At 37.4% G+C, this 22,942-nt stretch overlaps 1 protein-coding gene across 3 annotated transcripts in view; it reads left to right on the top strand.

Annotated features, from left to right (window-relative positions):
* The window catches only part of dpp6a (dipeptidyl-peptidase 6a), a 615,874-nt gene that overhangs the window by 519,612 nt on the left and 73,320 nt on the right, over positions 1–22,942 (top strand). For all 3 annotated transcript variants that reach the window (XM_049480880.1, XM_049480881.1, XM_049480879.1), the window contains 4 exons: positions 9,106–9,200; positions 13,209–13,283; positions 18,253–18,305; positions 20,392–20,473. In XM_049480880.1, the coding sequence (XP_049336837.1) occupies positions 9,106–9,200; positions 13,209–13,283; positions 18,253–18,305; positions 20,392–20,473 (305 nt within the window). The remainder of the gene's footprint in view (positions 1–9,105; positions 9,201–13,208; positions 13,284–18,252; positions 18,306–20,391; positions 20,474–22,942) is intronic.

A 22,942-nucleotide genomic window follows, 5' to 3' on the forward strand; every position in this document is an offset into this window, starting at 1 on the left:
ATAAGCCCAGCGATTCAAAAATACGTATTATTACACACATAATCATCCACCAATATCAGGTTAAGAGCTGTAATTATTAAAATAAAAGCTTAATTGTATATATTTTCCAGTTAATACAGGGTATTTTAAGCTGAATGTAAGGTGGACTTAAGAAAACATTTTCTTTAAGTCAAACAAGCACTCTACTTTAATCTACACAGATTTCTCTCTTAAAAAAACTTTTTTTGGTGAGTAAAGCTCTTCTGTTTATTTACAGAATTATTATTTTAGATTTCCACAATTTGGACTGAAATGGCCGATAATGCAGAGCTTACAGTGCAGCTACAAACAGGGCAGTAATGGAACTATTTTAACTGGCGGAGTTTATATAACCAAACAGATCATATTTTCTTGTCCTGTTTAACTCAAAATCTTTTAAAAAATAATGTTTTAATGGAACTGTGGTATAATAATCGCAATAATACATGCGCGGTTCGTGCTATAACATGTCATATTGGTACCGCTGTATCTGCCAATCTACAAGCGCATCACAGCAGTTCCAATATGACACTTTATAGCACGAACCTCGAGTGTATTATTGCTTAAACATCATGCTGCAACCTTTTACAAGACTTATCTACCAGAGGTAGATTATATTTACTTAATATTAGGGATGCACCAATATATTTGGCAACCAGAATTAGCGAGATAGAAAGAATAATTTAAACAGTCTAAATGTATATATATATATTTTTGGCTTTTTAAATATATATTTTTTTATTATTGCTTGATTTAATTCATGTAGTGGCCAAATGAAAATGGGACAAATGTTTCGGTTTATAAAAAAATTCCAGTACTGCTACTAGTCAAAATTTGGACACTCCTTGTCCATAAAAAACATAGTAAATGAAGAGTAAAGTGATTCAGACTATAAAGGAACACATAAGGAATCATGTAGTAACTTAAAAATGTTAAACAAACCAAAAAATACTCTGTGAAGAAGCATTTAGCAGCTCTTATCTGGGGAGTTGTTATCTCTGATAAACTTATCCTGTGAAACAGAGGGAACTCTTCTTGCTCTTCCTTTTCTGGGGTGGTCCTGATGAGGGCCAGTTCCATCATCATAACAGTTTTGATTGTCTTTTTTGTGACTGTACAATTAATGTACGCATTACTGCAGTACATTAGAAAATGTTACAATGTTTAGTTCATCGACATTTCATTTCAAGTAATGGTGATTAATGCTGTTGTTTCGTGTTTAATTGGCATTACTTAAGCAGTAACTAATGCATTAATTCATGTTAGTTAGTTAATACATAAAGTAAAGTGTTCCCGATTTCCCTGTGGAAGGGAAGAAGTAAAGAAGGTTCTACTAAAAGACCAGTGGAGGGGAAGGCTAGTATCTCTAATGAACTTATCCTGTAAAAACAGAGGTAATTATTCTTGCTCTTCTTTTTCTGAGGCGGTCCTGATGAGTGCCAGTTTTATCATCCTAACAGTTTAGATTTTTTTTCTTTTTTTTTACATTACATTACATTACATTTTACACACAGTTTTGAATAGAAAACAGTGTTAAAGTTAAAGTTTAAATTGCAAGTAGCTATTGTAGTAGAACTGAGAGGAAACACTAGTCACATGGGTTTATCTGTGGAAGAAAGGAAGTAAAAAAGGTTCTACTGAAAGCCCAGTGGAGGGCAGTGAGGCTGGTAACTATAATAAACTTATCCTGTGAAACAGAGGGAACTCTTGTTCCTGTTCCTTTCCTGGGGTTTTGATGTTTTTTTGGCGACTGCACTTGACATTACATTACATTACATTTTACACACAGTTTTGAATAGAAAACAGTGTTAAAGTTAAAGTTCAACTAGGTATTGGAGTAGAGCTGAGAGGAAACACTAGTCACATGGGTTTCTCTGTGGAAGAGAAGAAGTAAAAAAGGTTCTACTATAAGCCCAGTGGAGGGGAAGGTATTAAGAGATGCTTCCAAAGTGAAGGGTCCAGTGTGTGTGTGTGTGAGTGTGTGTGTGTGTGTGTGTGTGTGTGTGTGTGTGTTCTGTCAGATGTACGTTTCTAACACACCCGTATCCAGAGCGGATCCATCAGAGAGAGCGAGAAAAAGAGAGAGAGAGAGAGAGAGAGAGAGAGCTCTGCACTGAGGGCGAGCGAGGGCAGAGAAGCCACACTGGGAATAAAAGTCCAACTCAAAGATTGGATTTACTCTAAAAGTTTGATTGTATCTGTTCTAGTTTGTATTCCTGAGAGCCCACCTGCTTCTCCTGCAGCCTCGCTCAGATATACGGACATGTGGCCGCTGTGGAAAGATTTTATTTTAATATAAAAATGAAAAACAACCCAAAAAACATTGTATAAATATCAGCAATTCAGTTTAACTCAAGTATCACTCATGTTGGATTAAACTACTGTACATCAATCAGGTCCTCACAGATGAGCTCAGATATGACTCATTTCCAGTGGCGGATCTTGGTCTTTCAAGGAGGGGAAGCTCAATTTCGGCCTACATCTTAACATATGTAGGTTTATTTATACGCAAATTCTACTTTTTTTGTAAAAAAAAAAAGGCATTATTTTCAAGTTTTCACTACACAACAAAAAGGTACCCATTCTTTACATTGAACAATTACATAAAAAAGACACTATGACATGAATAGACATAAAATGATCAGTAAAAAAAAAAACATTACGCAAAATCTTTAAAGTTGGTCAAGGAAAAAATGCACGTAAATTTATTTCACACAGTTTTAATTTTCTTAAATAATCCCTTTATTAATTTAAATTATTTTAATTATTAATGATAACACAATACTTACTACTGGCCCCTGTTCATTTATGTCCTGAGGCATGGACAACAGCACAGAAGTCAGTCTCCAAACACAAGTAGCTACAGAAAAGCACCAGAAATAGAAGCTGGATTTGTCGCTAGTCGTTTTTCATAAAGAACATGCCGCTATAAGGATTAGGAAAGTCTCAGGCTCAACTCAGAACAGAATTAAAATGCTCATCACAGATTTTAGACTAAAAGGTCGCTGATTCGCTCATTTCACTGTCAATCAAAAAGGGACTCCGCCTCAGACAGATCATCCAATCATCACGCAGAAGCTGAGCGTCCGGGCCGGCCGAGGCCAGCCCACTGCCCCATAGACCCCCAGAGACGCTGAGTGTCCGATGGGCGGGACAAAGCCCAGCATTTATCCAATGACTCGTCTCGTTTGGCCGCGCGCTTTGCTCCGCTATTAAAGTCTGTGGACTCTCAGCGTCCGCACTGTTTAAAGCAGCGCTGTGAAGCTGCGGGAATGAGTGAGAGGAAAGCCGCGGTGTTACCAGTGATAAGAAGCTGATTCTGAACTAAGTTCAGCGCGTTGTAGCGCATATTTAATCAGTGACATGTACACACAACAGTATATATTTAATCACTTATTTTTTTACATTTTAGGGGAAGCTGAGCTTCTCTTGCAGTCTTAGAGCAATCGCCACTGCTCATTTCCTAGTTCCAGCTTTCGGTGTTCATATAATATATATAGTCTGTACTAGGGATAGTGTTTAATACAGTTCCAGTCAAAAGTTTGGACCAACATTAAATTGGTCATTGGTCTTTCATTATTTTAAAAATGAAGAAACTATGCAGAAAAACACACTTTATTTTTCTTCTTAATAAAGTGGAGTCACCTGGAATTCAGGCTTTCAGTTAACAGCTGTGCTGAACTCATCAAGAGTTAATTACTTGAATTTCTTGTCTCTTAATAAAGTGTTTGAGAGCATCAGTTAAAGTAAAGTAGTGAAGAGGTAGAGTTACAGGTATACAGTGAATAGTGAATATTTGAGTAATGTTCTAATCCAGATTATGAGAAGCAACAACTACTCAACTAAATAAAGAAAAAAAAAATACTTTAAGAAAAATTTAAGGTCAGTCAATCGTAAAAAAATAATTGTAATAACTTGGAAAGTGTTTTCAAGTGCAGTCACTGCAAAAAAAACATCAAAAACGTTATGATGATGAAACTGGCACTCATCAGGATGCCCCAGCATAAGTTCTTCATAGTTACCAGCCTCAGAAACCACAAGTTAACAGCTCCCTAGATACTCACGGAGTATTTTGGTTTGTTGGTTTGTTTTACACATTTAGGTTACTACATGCTACAGGCTAAAGTATAGAGCAATAAAACAAAGAGATAAATACGTAGAATAATAAGATTTCAACACAAAGAAATAAAGGACTAAAATAACCACAATTATAAAAAAGTATATGATGGAACTAAAATAAATAATAATAATAATAATAATAATAATAATAATAATAATAAGTTGTATAAAAACCAATTATACAAAAATAAATAAAATAAATAAATGAATAAAAAGGTAACAAAGTAACAAAACAAATAAAAGGATAAAAAAGGCTGTCTGAAGGTGGTTAAATATTAAAAGTTCAAAATGATTTAGTGACGCCAGCGAGCTGAGTAACCTTGTAAGCATATATACAGTACAGGCCAAAAGTTTGGACACACCTTCTTCTCTTTTTCAGTGCGTTTTCTTCATTTTCATGACTATTTCCATTGTAGATTCTCAATGAAGCATCAAAATTATGAATGAACACATGTGGAGTTTTATGTACTTAACAAAAAATGAGCTGAACCTCCACAGTCACCGGACCTGAACCCAATCCAGATGGTTTGGGGTGAGCTGGAGCACAGAGTGAAGAAGACAAAGAAGCAACAAGTGCTAATAAACACCTCTGGGAACTCCTTCCTTCAAGACTGTTTCAAAACTTTTCATTTCAGGTGGCCACCTCTTTGAGAAGCTCATTGAGAGAATGATGCCAAGAGTGTGCAAAGCAGTAATCAGAGCAAAGGGGGGCTATTTTGAAGAAACTAGAATATAAAACATGTTTTCAGTTATTTCACCTTTTTTTGTTAAGTACATAAAACTCCACATGTGTTCATTCATAGTTTTGATGCTTCAGTGAGAATCTACAATAAATAAATAGTCATGAAAATAAAGAAAACGCATTGAAAATAAGAGAAGGTGTGTCCAAACTTCTGGCCTGTACTGTAAGTTACCAAAAAATGAGTTAATTACTATGTTATTTTCTTAAATGTTTTTCATTTTGTTCAATTTCGTGTCTTGAGTATCTGCAATTAAAAAACAATAAGCTTTCTTTAACGATATCTACAGATCTACAGTATCTACTGAACACAGTGTTATTTTCTACTGCCCAGCGTTTGCGGTCCAGAATCTCGACTTTCCAGTAGACGAGTTTTTCTGGTTTGATAAAGAGAAGCTGAACGAAGAAGAAGAAGAAGACATGCAGAGTTCAGAAGCAGTGCACAGAGAGGGAGTAAACAGCAGTGGAGAGACTGCTGGGAGTTTGGAGATGCTGTAGATAGTGGAGGAACACAGATAGCAGAAGTTGCAGATCAGAGTGTGGAGTCCTGGAACAGTATTATGGAGAATTGTATTATAGATAAGAGATGACGGGCGGTGTAGGCAGCGTGCATCAGCGCAGCGGTGGAGATTGGGATTGGGACGAGGCCGGGGGCTGAGCGATGGGCTGAGTGATGGGCTGAGTGAAGGCGAGCTGGGTGTTCTGAACGGATCGTGCCTGTCCGGATGATATGATTGATAAACTCGGAGGGAAAGTGGTGAGGGAAAGTGTTGGACGGCGGTGTCCAGGCCGCGGGGGCGGCTCCCTCTGGGAAAAGGACGGTACAGATCGGTCATGGTAACAAATGATGGCTCCATAATATCTGTGAGCACTAGTCAATTTTTAGCCTCTGATATGAATTCAAAGGCGACCTTTCTCCGAACAATAGCGAGAAACCCTGAGGGAGATACAGTACAATAACACAATGTACGGTATCTATTTTCTTCTTTACCCCAAATACAGGCAAGAGTACGGAGAAGAAAAAAAAAATCAGGATTCAAGGTTGGGGTGAGGTTGAGCTACTGTTTTTAGATCCACACCCCACTTTTACTCATGATTACAGATAGCAGCAATACGTTACAATATCATTGAAAAGTTACTTTATTTTAGTAACTCAAAGTTAAGTTCAAAATGTGAAACTCACTTTTATAAATATATTATATAGATGTAGTAAACACAGAGTGGTCTATTTAAGAGTTTTTTATTTCTTTTATTGTTGATGATTATTCCTTACAGCCAATGAAAACGCAAAAATCAGTGTCTCAGAACATTTTTTAGCAGTGTGGGCAGTGTTCCAAATCCTGCTGGAAAATGAGTGGACTGTGTGTCTTTCCACTCTTCCTCCATATTTGATTTCCAAATGAAATGTAAAATTTACTGATGATCAGTGATGGTTTGGAGAGTCATGGCATCTGCTGGTGTTGAGCAGTGTTGGGCACGTTACTTTGAAAAAGTAATTAGTTATAGTTACTAGTTACTTCTCCAAAAAAGTAACTGAGTTACTAACGGAGTTACTCCAATATAAAAGTAACTAGTTACCAGTAAAAGTAACTATTACGTTACTTTGTGTTATTCGCCCCGTAAAAAAAAAATCACAAAAGAAAATCAATTATGCATTTACTATTATTATTAGAAAAATAACAAACAAAAATAAACCCAAAATGTTGACGAAAATATAATATAACAAATTAAAAAAAAAAAAATAAATTCTCCACACAACCAAAGAAAATTACTAAAACTTGTAATACTGGAAAAAACAGAAAAACGTGTCTGGGGATGAAATTAAACAAACCAAACCACATTCAAAGGAAAAATATATATATAAACAAAACATAAGAAGGGACAAAAACAACAATCAAATGACCGTTAAAATGGTATTAATATAACAGTTTAACAGGTAATCACTGAATTTATTAGAGCACGCAAATCTTCACAATTGTGCCTCACTTCACCACGCCGAACCACGTAAACCTACAGGCACAGCGGCCAGAAGCTCAAGTTCACCAGAAAGCGGAGGGGGTTAACCAGGGCAAACAACTTCCTAAGCCCTCCCACTACCCCTTTTCATAGGGTTAGAGCAACCATCTCACCATCAGTCCATTTTTTCGTCCCTTGTGAATCACACACACACTTGCGCCTTTGTCTGTATGCACGAAGTTAAAAATAAAGTTCATTCAGCTGCTAAAGTAAAGTGCAGTAACGGGGTGTGGGAAATGGTAACGGCGTTATAGTTACAGTCAGAGTAATTAGTTCGATTACTCGCTACTGTAAAAATTAACGGTGTTAGTAACACTGTGTATTTCAACGCCGTTACTCCCATCACTGGTGTTGATCCATTGTGTTTTATTATCAAGTCTAAAGTCAGTGCAGTGTTTTCCTGGAAAACAAGGCATACTTTTCCCGTTGTTACGATAGCAAAGACACACTTCCACACCCTAAATCATGGATGGTGCACGATTGATGGCTTGCCTATAGAACACTTAAATCAGGGCCTTTAGTGTGTGTTGTGCTGGTATGAGTGGACCAAACACAGCAGTGCTGCTGGTGTTTTTAAACACATGTTTATACGGTAACTGCTGGACTGAGAGTAATCCACCAACATCATCTTGTGGACAATGTTTTGAAGGCAACAATCTGTCAGCAATGTCCTGTGGGCAGTGTCCTGTGCCCACTAATAAAGAACAGGAGGATGTCCAACACAAACTGTGTTTCAGCTGTAGGTAGCTGTGTATAACAGAGTGGAGGACAGTGAAATGATTAAACACAGTGTTTAAAAACTCAAGCAGCACTGCTGCAGTACCTGATTGACTCACTGTACCATTTTAAAAAAGTATAATGGGTGTGTGCTTGATCTGTATACACCGATATCCATCAGCCATATCATTAAAACCAGTGACAAGTGAACTGAAGAGCACTGATGGTCTCGTTCCAGTGGGTCCAGTGTGAACGGTGAACAATATGCAAGCATAAGAATCTAAGGTACCAAACTGTGATGTTCTAGACAACTGCATCAGAACATCTCCAGAACATCAGGCAGGTCTTGTGGGGTGTTCCTGGTATGCAGTGGACAGTGTCCATCAGTGTAGTTCTACCTAGTATTAAAAAGACTTTTATTTGGCTTAGACTGTCTTAGTATGGTGTCTAATGTCTTTCGCCGTGTCCAATGGAAGCTGAAGAACTCTGACTGTGGGATATGTGGGCGGGGTCTTCTGCATTAAATGTGGAGGTGATTGATATCTGGTTTCAGAGACATTTATCTCTTTGCATGGACAATTCTAGCCGGTCACAATCATTACCACCTACTGCACTGCACTGTCCACTGTGGGTGGTAATATTAGCCTTCTATTGTGTATTCCTGAATTACACGTGACTCTATTGTCTTGTATTTAACCTCACTATCAGGATAACACCTCACAACTTTCCTCACAAGTTTCCACATGTAACACTTAATCATGATCATTTTAGGCCAAGCTTTTTAATCTGTGTTTTCTACCCTTAGTGTTGGAAGCTCTAATAGAGCAACAGTGGATAAAATAGGGTTAAATGAACACATCTATTAGCAAAGCAGCAAAGCTAAAGACTATAGATTCTGGATGTCAAGGTCAACCTGTGCCAAATGTGCTTTTGACCACAGTAAAACGTGATCACACCTTCATTCCTTCTTATCATCTGTATAAAGGTATTTCTTCACGCCTTAATCTGCTCCTGTTTTATCTCTATTTTATCCACAAAGCCTAATAATCCTCCACAGCGCAAGAGCAGCAGAAACTGTTAATTACATCCGCAGTTATCCGATCCGTGCGAAAAGCTGTGCTTTGATTGCCTCCTGCGTTTTTCGCTGTTAATGTCATTGTGATGGTAATTGTGTCACCTCTTATCGTTGATTAGTTATGCAAGCGAGATGGGGGGAAAGGGTGTCTAATCCGCAATTAAAACTGTTTGCTCAGCCCTACGTGTGGAGGACTGCCGGCTGAGGCCCTGAAACAGCTCGGAGAGAGCGCTGCCGGCCGCCTTCCTTGCCAAAGTCAGTGTCACCAAAAAATGGGAGAGTTTTATCAGCAGGTTTGCAGCATGTGCCCCCCTGTGGAACCAGCGGGAATCGCACCAGGGGGTCAAACTGCTTAATAATGCCCTCGCTTTCTCTCTCTCTCTCCCTCTCACTCTTTCTCTCTCTCTCTCTCTCTCTGTAGGTAAGGAGTTGCTGTATCGGACTCGTGAAGGCAATGTGGTCAAATTCAACGTGGAAACAAACGACACCACAGTGCTGGTTCCCAATAAGACTTTTGTAAGTCTTTCTTTTTCTATATACATTATCTCTAAAAATGTCCTTCAACAACCCAATTGTTTTACAATCTCTCTAAATCACTCACTCTAACCAGGATTCTATCCACAGACGTTTTCACAGAAGTTATTATAGGGTGGTGTAGAGTAGTGTAGGGGGTATATAGGGAGTATAGTGTGGTATAGGGTAGAGGAAGTTAGTATAGGGAGTATAAGGTGGTATAAGACGCGTAAAGGGGCATAGAGAAAAACAGCATAGTATTGGATTGTAGTGGAGTATAGACAATATAGGGTAGTAAAGAGTGGTAAAGGGGAGTATAGTGGGTATAGGTTGAATAGTGTGTATTTGGTGTGAATATAGAGCCAGAACATGGTAGTGTATGGTAGTATAGCTAAGTATAGGGGCATATAGAAGGTATAGGGTAGTGTAGGAAGTTTAAAGTAGTATAGAGTAATATAGGGTAATGTAGGGGATATAGAGGAAAACATTGTATATAGTAGTATATGCCGTGTAGGGTAGTTTAGGGGAGAATAGGGTAGTATAGAGGGTAGAGGGAAGTATAGTGTAGTATAGAGTAGTATAGAGTAATGTAGGGGGATATAGAGGAAAACATTGTATATGGTAGTATATGGCCGTGAAGGGTAGTATAGGGGAGTATAGGGTAGTATAGAGGGTAGAGGGAAGTATAGTGTAGTATAGAGTAGTATAGAGTAATGTAGGGGGATATAGAGGAAAACATTGTATATGGTAGTATATGGCCGTGAAGGGTAGTATAGGGGAGTATAGGGTAGTATAGAGGGTAGAGGGAAGTATAGAGTAGTATAGAGTAATGTAGGGGGAAAAAAAATGGTGTAAGGGGATTATAGAGGGTATAGGTGATATTAGAGTTATAAGGCTATATGGGTAAATAGTATTGTAGCGTAGTATAGTTGAGTAAATAGGGGTGTATAGGGTAGTGTAGTAAGTTTAAGGTAGTATAGAGTAGTATAGGGTAATGTAGGGTTGCATATAGTAGTGTTGGGGAGTTTAAGGGTAGTGTACTAAGTTTAAGGTAGTATGGAATAATATAGGAAAATGTAGGGTAGTAGTATACGGTAGTATAGAGGTGTTAAGGGTTTAAGGTAGTATAAAGTAGTATAGAGTAGTATAGGAAAATGTAGGGTAGTAGTATATGGTAGTATAGAGGTGTTAAGGGTTTAAGGTAGTATAAAGTAGTATAGAGTAGTATAGGAAAATGTAGGGTAGTAGTATATGGTAGTATAGAGGTGTTAAGGGTTTAAGGTAGTATAAAGTAGTATAGAGTAGTATAGGAAAATGTAGGGTAGTAGTATATGGTAGTATAGAGGTGTAAAGGGTTTAAGGTAGTATAAAGTAGTATAGAGTAGTATAGGAAAATGTAGGGTAGTAGTATATGGTAGTATAGAGGTGTAAAGGGTTTAAGGTAGTATAAAGTAGTATAGAGTAGTATAGGAAAATGTTGGGTAGTAGTATATGGTAGTATAGAGGTGTAAAGGGTTTAAGGTGGTATAAAGTAGTATAGAGTAGTATAGGAAAATGTAGGGTAGTATAACATAGTGCAGGGTAGTATAGGGTAATGTAGCAAGTTTAAGGTAGTATGGAGTAGTATAGGGTAATGTAAGGTAGTATAGAGGAGTTAAGTGTAATGTAGTAAGTTTAAGGTATATGGTAGTATAAGGGAGTTTAGGGTACTTTAGTAAGTTAAGGTAGTATAGAGAAGTATAAGGTAATATAAGTTAGTAAATGGTAGTATAGGGGAGTTAAGGGTTTAAGGTAGTATAAATTAGTATAGAGTAGTATAGGAAAATGTAGGGTAGTATAATATAGTGTAGGGTAGTATAGAGTAATGTAGCAAGTCTAAGTATGGAGTAGTATAGGGTAATGTAAGGTAGTATAGAGGATTTAAGGGTAATGTACGTTTAAGGTGTATGGTAGTATAAGGGAGTATAGGGTACATTTAGTAAGTTAAGGTAGTATAGAGAAGTTAACAGATAAGGTAATATATGTTAGTATATGGTAGTATAGGGGAGTTAAGAGTAGAATAGTAAGTTTAAGGTAGTATAGAGTAGTACAGGGTAATGTAGGTTAGTATATGGTAGTATAGGGGCTTTAGGGATATTATAACTTTTCTATTTCACTGTAGTATAAAATATATTTTGATTATATTTTGGTGTTTTGGCCTTTTGTTCATTGAGAATTTTCACATTTTTTAAATTCACAAAAATGTAATTTCTTAAAATCTCTTTTTTTCTTATTATTTCTACTGATATTTCAGTCCTTTTATCTCTTTCTCTATCTTTCTCACTTACTCTCTCTCTCCCTCATTATGTCGCTCTCTCTCTCTCTGCTCATCAGCAGATCAAAGCACTGGCGACTTTTTTTTGTAATAAATGGTACTTAAACGATCCATCATTAACGCGACATGCATTTAGCTTGTTAGCATGAGCCATATTCCATCTCGCTCTCTCTCTCTCTCTCTCTCTCGCTCTCTTTTCATCCCCTCATTTCAGGATAGAAGGATAAAGGCAGTACGATTTTTTCAGAGTTGAGAGATGACAGTTTATTCTGTTTCTGTGTTTTAATAGAAAGCTTGGTAACACTTCCTATGAAGCCTGTATTCATAATGCATTATGAGTGTATTTATAATGCGTTATATGACATACATAATGCCTTATAATGACTGTAATAAGCTTGTATAATAACTCATAAGCGCTTACAATGACATTCATAACACATTATAAGCTACAAGTATAAGGATTTATAAAGCCAGGGTTTATAATGCCTTATAATGTCTGTTCATAAGAACGTTGAACATACTAATGTTGTAATGCACTATAACACATATATGGTATATTCTAATATCACAAGTTATAATGCATTATAATGTGCATCTTTAATTTTTAAATTAAAGTACATAACACATTATAAAGCATTATATACAGTCATTACAGGCTTTAAGTGAAGTGAGTTTTTATATGCCTTTTACATGTAAATTTTACTATGCCTTAATGTAATGCCTCATAGAGCATTATAAGTGCTCTTTACTGGCTTTAAGTGAAGTGTGTTTTGGTAATGCTGTTATACTAAAAGGAATATTCGCTTGAATACAAAAAAAAAAACTTACAAAGCATTATAAGTGCTCTTTACTGGCTTTAAGTGAAGTGTGTTTTGGTAATGCTATTATACTGAAATGTATTGAGAGAAATAGAAACACTGTGTACAACTATGTACAGTGTGATTTGATCTTGATAAATATATGAGGAAATCCTTGCTTAATCTTTTACAAAATACGTTGCAATTGCTTAACTACAATAAATTATGTTTTTGAATTGTTTGTTTTTGAATGAGTTGTATGTCTTGTTTGTGAATCCATTCTGTGAATCTATGTGCGTTTCTCACTTCACTTAAAGCCAGTAAAGAGCACTTATAATGCTTTGAAAGTTTTTTTTTTAATTCAAGCGAATATTCCTTTGGTATAACAGCATTACCAAAACACACTTCACTTAAAGCCAGTAAAGAGCACTTATAATGCTCTATGAGGCATTACATTAAGGCATAGTAAAATTTACATGTAAAAGGCATATAAAAAACTCACTTCACTTAAAGCCTGTAATGACTGTATATAATGCTTTATAATGTGTTATGTACTTTAATTTAAAAATTAAAGATGCACATTATAATGCATTATAACTTGTAATACTAGAATATACCATATTTGTGTTATAGTGCATTACAACATTAGTATGTTCAACGTTCTTATGAACAGACATTATAAGGCATTATAAACCCTGGCTTTATAAATCCTTATACTTGTAGCTTATAATGTGTTATGAATGTCATTGTAAGCGCTTATGAGTTATTATACAAGCTTATTACAGTCATTATAAGGCATTATGTATGTCATATAACGCATTATAAATACACTCATAATGCATTATGAATACAGGCTTCATAGGAAGTGTTACCGAAAGCTTCTCTAACTCTGCTTTCCAGGAAATGTACAAAGCCAGCAAGTATGAAGTTTCTCCAGACATGAAGCACGTGCTGCTGGCCTACAACGTCCAGCCGGTAAGAGCAGAGGCCTGATTCATTTCTCACAACTCAAAAACTGAGATTACATACAAATACAGTGATTATAATTACTCTGTACAGATACATGATATGGACAATCAGGTCATACAGGTCAAATTATTAGAATAAAGATATTGGGACACCTGCTTATTTACTGTTTCTTCTAAAATTAAGGATATTTAAAAGAGATTATTCTGCTTTTGTTGGAGTAATTGTCTCTACTGTCCAGAGAAGACGTTATACTAAATGGTCAAACATTGCTGTGAGGATTGGGTTGACTACGATGTCATAGTTTTTCAGTTACATATGCCTTGAGCATATATGATGCTAAATTAAGATGGTACTTTGAACTCTCTAAACTTGGGAATAAGTTGAGGCCATTTACTGATGCATTTGTTGAGATAGGAGTGATTTAGTAAACTGGGATCAAACTGTTTTTTGAAAGTTATACAAACACTATCATTTTTGAATTTGTGAATTAAGAAAATCAATTTGTATGTAGAATTAGATTTTTTTTAGATTTTATGTTATAATCAGGCAGTTTTTTGTTGGATTGGACATGGCAGCTTTATGATGGTATTGGAAAAAGGTTTCTATGTAGAATTGCTGTTTACTATTTAAAATGTTGAAGTAATTCTAGGTTTGGGACATTTTTCACCATTTTGCAGGCATGAGATGAGACTAGTTACTAATGTATGTTGCTTGGTCTGTATAGGACTTTTTTAAACCCAATCCTCTCTGATCCTGCTTGTTTTAGTCCTATTACCACTCACTCCTACCAAAAATCTCTTGTTTTAAGTATGAGAATCCAAATCAGAAAATAAAAAAAAACAATTCATTGTTTAGTTTAATGTTTTTCGTTTTAGATTTATACAGGCGTCTTATTCGGATTGTTGTTCCACCTTAAATGCTTGCTGCAATAACACACAGACAGTCATCCTGCATCAGTAAAAGGTTTCTTTTATTTATTTATGACTGGAATTGACTATATTTATGTTCCTTTGGATGCAAAAACTAATCTAAAAATCTATCTATCTAATAATCAGCAGGTTAGAAATATAGAAAACTGATGGTAATCACAGCAGCCCTGTAATAGATCATGTAATAGGTTATATTCAAAAACAGAAAACAACATAAAAAATATATTTAATTTTCTCATTTTCTGATTTGGGATTTTCAATTAAAAGTCAAAAGTACGAGGCAACAGCAAGATAACCCTCAGAAACGTAATAAAAAAAAATCTCAGAAAAATACTCTTTCCTTATAATTCCTCACTGATTTTTTTTCTACTTTTGAGTTTTGCTAGTGTGCTTGTCCTTGTCCACTACCTGCAACCTTTGAAGTAAAACGTGTAGTCCAGCTTCTCCAAGATAGCACATTTATACTTCTTCTTGAATTAATATTTTTTTAATTAAGAGTTTTTTTGGGCAGTGTAGAAAGAAAAGGCTGTTTAAATATAAGATTGAGATGAGGCTGTTTTTTACCTGATTACCTGATTAAAAGCCCATCTTTCTTTGCTTTTATTGGATTGGCTGACAAGGCATTTGTTAATGCTTTAGGATCAGGCATATTTTAGTATTGTATTGGGATGGTGTATTGGGACGAGGCGTTTTTTTTTTGATGAAGCTGGGTTTGGGACGAGGCCCGTTTTTGATTGACTGGGGTGAGGCTATTTTATGGTGAATTGAGATAAGGCTGTGTTTTTGATGTAGTGAGTTGAGTAAGGGTTTTGTTGTTAGAATTGGGACAAGGCCACGAGTGTTGTTGTTGGTTTGGGACGCGGCCGTGGTCCGGCAGATGACAGAGAGTAGTTGTGATTAGACCACCTGTCTCTCTGGAGTGCAGATGCAGTTCACAAGTGTCATCAGCAGAACCCTCAGCACACACACACACACCTCACACATACACACACATTAACTGAAGAGAGAGAGAGCAGTCAAGTGTGTGTGTGTGTGTGTGTGTGTGGGAGAGAGAGAGAGAGAGAGAGAGAGAGAGAGTGTGTGAACTAGTTTGTTATTCCACGTCCGTCGCAACATCGCCTTGATGGATGACAGCCCTGTCCCCCAGCTGTCATTGTGAGCGCACACACACACACACACACACACACACACACACACACACACACACACACACACATCACTCCTCCAACTAACTGTGCCACGGTGTTGCTTGCCCTTCACAGAGGAGCTCCCTCTCTCTCTCTTTTTCTCTCTTTCTCTCTCACACACTGTGTGTGTGTGTGTGTGTGTGTGTGTGTGTGTGTGTGTCTACAGGTGTAGCATGCTAATTCTCACTAATATTAACACACTTATTAAAAGTGACTGCATTTAATAATAATGTAATACACTTCTGAATTCATCTCTAATACAATTAAACTCCTCCCCTGTGATGCTCTGATTATTAATTATGGCTGAATTTTGTGATTGGCAGCATTGATTGGCTTTAGTTTGATATGCAAGTTTGTTGAGTTAATATATATATATATATTTACAACATGCCAAAAATCATGGGACACCAGTATGTAGCTTGATCGTGAAGTGCTAACTCGTGGACAACTTGGGATGACTTACTACCTACACACCTGCATACGTTGTGAGGTGTTATCTTGTGAGTGAGGTTGAACACTGACCAGCATACTTACACTCTCTCTCTCTCTCACACACACACACACACACACACACACATACACACATACATACTCACACACACATACTCACACACACAGTGTGTCTCTTGACTGCTCTTCTCCCAGTAAGTGTGTGTGTGTGTGTGTGTGAGTTGGAGTGAGGTCTGATAGTGGGTGCAGATGGATGATTTTATTGTCCTTTAGCTTTGACAGGACATGGCAGAAGTCATGGGACACAATACTAGAACAGTATGTACAGCATAACAGTGTGCATTATGGAGAGTTTCTGACTTTAAAGTGAAATTTCTTCCATCACTAGAGAGAGATATAATAATAAAAAGCACAAAGAATTATTCTTTTCCTTACAATAAATGCATTCATGTACTCTTAAGTTGCAACCATTGCTGACACAGATGTGCAAATTTACACATATAGCTTGTCTAATCCCTGTAGAGAAGTATTGCCAAAGGAATATGTCTCCATGGGCAAACAAAAAAGTCATGAAGCTATTTGCACCATGCCTAATGCCAGTTGTGAGTGTATAGTGGAGTAAAGAAAAACAGTATTGAGCTGTGAAGCAGTAGAACTGTGCTTTCTGAAATTATAGAAATAAACAAATTTCTAATTGTACCCCTATTTCGGAAGGCCAAGTACCCAACCGACTCATTAGGACTCCCCTATTTACATTTACATTTACTGTATTTAGCAGACGCCCTTATCCAGAGCGACTTACAACAGTGCTTCAAAGTTACTTAAGATATCCAAAGCTAGTTTGTAGACTATGATCAAGAGATACATAGAACTTAATCATGTTTAGAACCCTAGGAACCTCTTTTTTTTTCTTTTTCTTTTTTTTTAGTTAAGGTACTCTTTAAAAAGATGTGTCTTCAGTTGACGTTTGAAGACCGTGAGTGACTCTGCTGTTCTGACATCCAGTGGAAGTTCATTCCACCACCTTGGTGCTCCAGCACAGAGAAGAGTCTGGATGTCTGTTTTCTGTGTGTTTTGAGTGATGGAGGTTCGAGCCGAGCCGTACTGGAAGCTCTAAGAGCTCTTGGTGCAGATCTGGCTTTGACCATCGCCATTAAGTATGAAGGTGCTGGTCCGTTTTTTGCCTTATCACTAGTAATGCCTCTCAACTCTAAAAGCGTGAAAACTAGCACATGCCACCTCCAATACATGTGAAGTCAGACTCCGCCTCTTTTCCAGCTACTGCTGATGTAACATTTCTGATAGTATCACTACAAACTCAGAGAAAAGTGCCTGATCCCCCAGAAGCCTATGCTGACCAAAAAAACACCTTCAGAGTGAGAGAGCATAGCCAATTGTGCTCTCTCAGACTCCAGCTACTGATACCTGTTTCACCTAAGCCCATGTTTGTCCTTTCTGTTCCTGTCTTGTGTTCTTGCTTGCACCACATGGCTCTGTTTTATTTGTCTTGTCTCCAGCCCAGCCCTGCCCTGTTATTAGTGTTCTCACCTATCTCATTTGTAACCCCGCCCCATCGTTACTTATCCATGGGTTTCTTTTCTCTGTCTGATTATATACACCGCATGTTTTCCTTTGCTCCCTTTCGTTCCCTATTTTAGTGTCCTATAGTACAACATTCAATTGTGAATCATGCAGCTGGATTTAGGATGTGTCTGTGTATCTTTGGTATCATAAGGCCACAACAAAAATACACCTTGCACATCTAAAAACACTCAGAAGGTATGAACTAATTATTTTAATTAATCTTGGTTACGAAAACCAATTATAAAAACAATTAAAACAATTAGTGCCATTCCTTTTAAGAGGCAGCTGAGCTCGGACTTTGGCGTACCAGTAGGTTCATTTTAGTCAGTGGAGCACTTGTGTGTTCCACCACCAAGATAGAAACACACCAGATATTTACCTGAACACACCTCACTTCCAGATCACGACTCCCATCAGTGTAGATTTTTTTCCCCTAAACTTTGACTCTATTTTAACAGTGTGAGCGAAAGGCGTAAAAATTGTCGACGGGGTGTAAGATAGTAATGAGTATTGCGACACACCTTGCAGAGGGTGTACAATAGGGCCCCTGGTTTATTAGTTTATCTTTTGAACACCCTTGATTTTGCATGAAACATGAATAAGCAGCTGTGCCAATACCTTTGTTCTAATTGGTTGACCTGTATTGTGTCTTATTTAACATGTTTGCTGAATTAGCTAATATATAAATGACCATATATAAATTATGGCGACAGGATGGTCTTAAAGGTATTCTGCTTTCATTACTTTAAATTGCAGCTTTATAATCATAACAATATTCCAGTTAATGAAACTAATAATAATACTCTTTCTCTCTCTGTGCTGCAGGTGTATCAGTACTCCTTCACTGCGTACTACATCATCTGCAGTTTGGAGACTCCGTAAGTATCCGGCTCCACACAGAGTCACTGCAGTTCTCCCTCATCACCCCCTACCGGCAGATCAGTGCACTGCAGTAAGAGCAGGTCAGATGATTAGAGCTATAGAGAAAGTGTCAGATCTGATTCTGAGACCTCCAGTGATCAGCACTGCAGTGAAGAACCGGCGCTGTGTTCATGAACTCAGGGCTGAAGTGCTGATGCAGAGAACCGTTCCACTGCCTGTAGACTGAAACACACACAGAAATACTACACAGCTTCTATATTATAGTTATGTTATATACTGTATTTATAGTGCAGCTTGAGTGTAATTGTATTTGAGTTATTCTGGTCAATTACTTACTTTAAACTCATTCATTCACCGATTTACTCATACTCATTTATTTACTGATTCATTCACATACCTATTTATTCACTGATTCACTTAGATACACATTAATTCACTGATTTACTCACATACTTATTAATTTACTTATTCACTCATACACTCAGTTATTGACTGATTCACTCACATGCTCATTAATCCACTGATTTACTCACATATGTATTCATTGACTGATTTATTCACACAATCATTAATTCACTGATTCACTCATAGATTTATTCACTCACTCATTCACTCACATATTTATTCACTGACTGATTCATTCACACACTCATTAATTCACTGATTCATTCACATATCTATCCATTAACTGATTCACTAACATGGTTATTGATTTTCTGATTCACTCACATAGTTGTTAATTTACGGATTCGCTCACAGATTTATTCATTGACTGATTCACTTTCACATTTATTAATTGACTAATTCACTTGCACATTAATTCATTGACTGATTCATTCACACAATCGTTGATTCACTGATTCACTCACACACTCATTGATTGACTGGTCCTCTTACACACTTATTAATTCACTGATTCACTCACAGATGTATTTGTTGACTGATTCACTCACATAGTTCTTAATTTACTGATTTGCCCACAGATTTATTCATTGACTGATTCATTCACACAATCATTAATTTACTGATTCACTCACATAGTCATTAATTTACTGATTCACTTACAGACTTGTTCATTGATTGATTCACTCACACATTTATTAATTGACTAATTCACTAGCACATTGATTCATTGACTGATTCATTCACACAATCATTGATTCACTGATTCACTCACACACTCATTGATTCACTGGTCCTCTTACATACTTATTAATTAACTGATTCACTCACAGATGTATTTATTGGCTGATTCATCCATATACACATTCATAAATTCTTGATTCACATACTCATTAATTCACTGATTTACATATTAATTCTCTGATTCACTCACAGATGTATTTATTGACTAATTCGTTCACACAATCATTAATTCACTGATTCACTCAGATGTATTCATTGACTGATTCACTCGCACACTTATTAATTTACTTACTTACTCGTTCATGGATTCACCCATTTATTCATTTACTTATTTCTTAATTCACTGATTCACTCACAGATTTATTTATTGACTGATTCACTTACTTATGTTCTTTCCCAATTATTTACGCATTTAGTCACTCACTAATATTCACTCCCTTGATATTATAAGAAATGAAGGTGTGATCGCTTGTAAGCGAGATGAGCGGTGATGGATAGTGGACTGATGTGCGGCTCCTGGCTGTACAGCAGTCTGATGGCCTGGGGGAAGAAGCTGTTTTAAGTTCTGGTCTTCATGCTGCTGTATCTCCTGCTGCTGGGCAGCTGTGTGAACGGTTCTGGTTCAGGTCTGGGTTTTGTTTAGACAGCAGAACTGCAGCAGTGAGAACAGGGCAGGAAAACCTCTGATGTAGTCAGAACAAACAGAATGGATTGGCTTTCAGACTGGAAATGGGGGAGAACAGCAGGTCTGTCTGTGTTTATCTGTCCATCTGCATTAGTCTGTCCATCTGTCTGCCTGGGTTGGTGTTCTTGTTTGTTGTCCGTCTGCTCGATTTCATCATTCATGGGAGCTGTGGAACTCCACAGGTTTCTTTGTTTGAGTTTTAAACCTGAATTATGTGGGAAATTGAGTTTCTGCTGTTGTGTACTTTGCAGGGAAACATGGATCCTGAATCCTCCAGAAGTGCGTAATGCTCGTCTTCAGTTTGCAGGATGGGGGCCTCAGGGTCAACAGCTGGTAAGAACTACATTTCCCACAATACATCACAGCTACTGCTTTATACTATACCAACAAAAAGTTTGGACACACCTTTTTTATTCTGTGTTTTTCTATATTTCTTTATTTAATTTCTTTTCTACATTGTAGATTAATATTAAAGACATAAAAACGATCTAAGAGACATAGAGAATTTCATAGTGAACAGTATAAAAAAGTGTTTGTCCTCCACATTAATCCCCTGATCTAAACCTGATGAACTGAGATGGTGATTTGGGATGGCCCATTTTTTTTGTGTTGTTCCAATGCACAACTCCAATGGGAGAAGCGTACTAAGTGAAGGAAAGCTAAGCTAAGTAAACAAAACTGTAATATAAAAAAGCCTGTCTTTTAAATTCAAAGGACTGCTGGAGGTAAATCTACACAGATTTCTCTCCTGAAAACAGTCCAGGTCCCTTTCAAAAAAGAGATTTAGATCTTATAGGGACTTCCTGGTTAAATGAAAGTAAAATTTGTTTATTTACAGTATGCCTAGATTCCACTAAGACTGGAGCATAAGCAGCTAATTCTGCCCGACAGCGGCATTAGAGTGTTCTGGTAAGCCAGGGCGATATTAGCTTGTTTTAACACGGTAAACACACACAGACTACAGTCCTATATACCTCCCACTGAACGACGAAAGAGCTAGCGCGGTTAGTGGGTAATGCTAATGCTGCTCCAGCAGTGCTAGCCAGGGTTAGGAGCAGGCTACAGGCTGATAATACTCATCTCTGAATGGTGAAAGAGTTAGCATGCTTAGTGAGAAATGCTAATGCTGCTCCAGCAGTGCTAGCTGGAGATAGGAGCAGGCTACAGGCAGATAATACTCACCTCTGAGCAGGGAAATAGCAGATAGCGGCTAATGCTAATGCTATTCCAGCCTCTGTGCTGGAGAACTTCACTGAAAAGAATTCATACATAAAATGCACCAGATTATAAGGAACACTGACAATTTTTAGGGAAATGAAAGAATTTAACTGTACCTTATTGCAGGGGTGTCCAAACCATTTGCGGCCCGTTTCTTTTATGGAGCGGCCCGCAAGGTATTTTAGAAATAGAATGAAAGTTGGCCCGCTGTTAAGCAGGTTTTTATAATGTGAGATTCAAAGTTTGAACGCTAGGTGTCAGAAACGGGCCAAAAATGGCCAGAGTGCGCATTTCTAGCGCAGAAAACGGGCCAAAGAGTCTAAAAGCGGAGAGAGTGCGAATTTCTAGCGCAGAAAACGGGCCAAAGAGTCTAAAAGCGGAGAGAGTGCGCAGTTCTAGCACAGAAAACGGGCCAAAGAGTCTAAAAGCGGAGAGAGTGCGCAGTTCTAGCGCAGAAAACGGGCCAAAGAGTCTAAAAGCGGAGAGAGTGCGCATTTCTTGCGCAGAAAATGGGCCAAAGAGTCTAAAAGCAGAGAGGGTACGCATTTCTAGTCCAAAAAAAAAACGGGCCAAAGAGTCTAAAAATGGAGAGTGTGTGCATTTCTAGCGCAAAAAAAACGGCCAAAGAGTCTAAAAGCGGAGAGAGTGCGCATTTCTAGTGCAGAAAAAGGGCAAAAGAGTCTAAAAGTTGCCGTTATTAAGGAGTTTAATATTAAGAGACATCATGAAATGAAACATCAATTTGAAAAATCTTAGTTTACACAACACTGTCAAAGATAAAGATAGTAAGTCAAGTAAAGTGGTGTAATATAATAAAAGTAATCAGGAAAATGTATTATTTAAAGTGGTACATTTCATTATTTGTTTTATTATAGAGTCTGTGGCCCGTGACTTCAAATATATTTCTCCTTCTGGCCCCCAACAAAAAAAGTTTGGACACCCCTGCCTTATTGTGTGAAAAATACGGTAATTGTCAGGGATGCCAACGCTTTCGACTGTATAAATTGAGGAATTAAGACCTAAAGAGAGGCATTTTATATTCAAATCTCTTATATAAATAAAGACTGGTAGTTTCGGTAGTGTCCATATCAGTCAGCCATGAGGCAGAAACACTGATCCCACTACCCTCCTCTTCTGAATCTGAAATGGGTGCACTTCAGTGCTCTCCACTTTGCCTAAAAGCCTGTAATTAGTTCTTAAAATCTCCATACTCCCGTCACCTGAGTGCTGTTACTCAGCACTGATGGAAGAAAATGGCCCTGAAATGATCAGTTACGGGTTGTTAAGAAGCAGAAGTGGGTAATGGGACCCCAAAAATAAGGACCCTTATGTAAGTGGCCTGAAACCCAGATGCTGCACCAGTGTCATCAATATTTGCAAATCCTAACAAGTCAAAAAGTTACAGATACTCTAAAATATAGAAATTTGTACATACAATCCTCTTCAAAAGTATTGAAACAGTGAGGCAAATCTCTTTATTTCTGATGTAGACTAAAACAATTTGGGTTTGACATTAAAAGAAAGAACATTTCCAGGTGTTTACATCTGGATCTGATACACAGTTCAGAAGGTAACACGTTCTGC

The sequence above is a fragment of the Astyanax mexicanus genome, chromosome 6, assembly GCF_023375975.1.
Source record: "Astyanax mexicanus isolate ESR-SI-001 chromosome 6, AstMex3_surface, whole genome shotgun sequence".
Taxonomy (NCBI): domain Eukaryota; kingdom Metazoa; phylum Chordata; class Actinopteri; order Characiformes; family Acestrorhamphidae; genus Astyanax; species Astyanax mexicanus.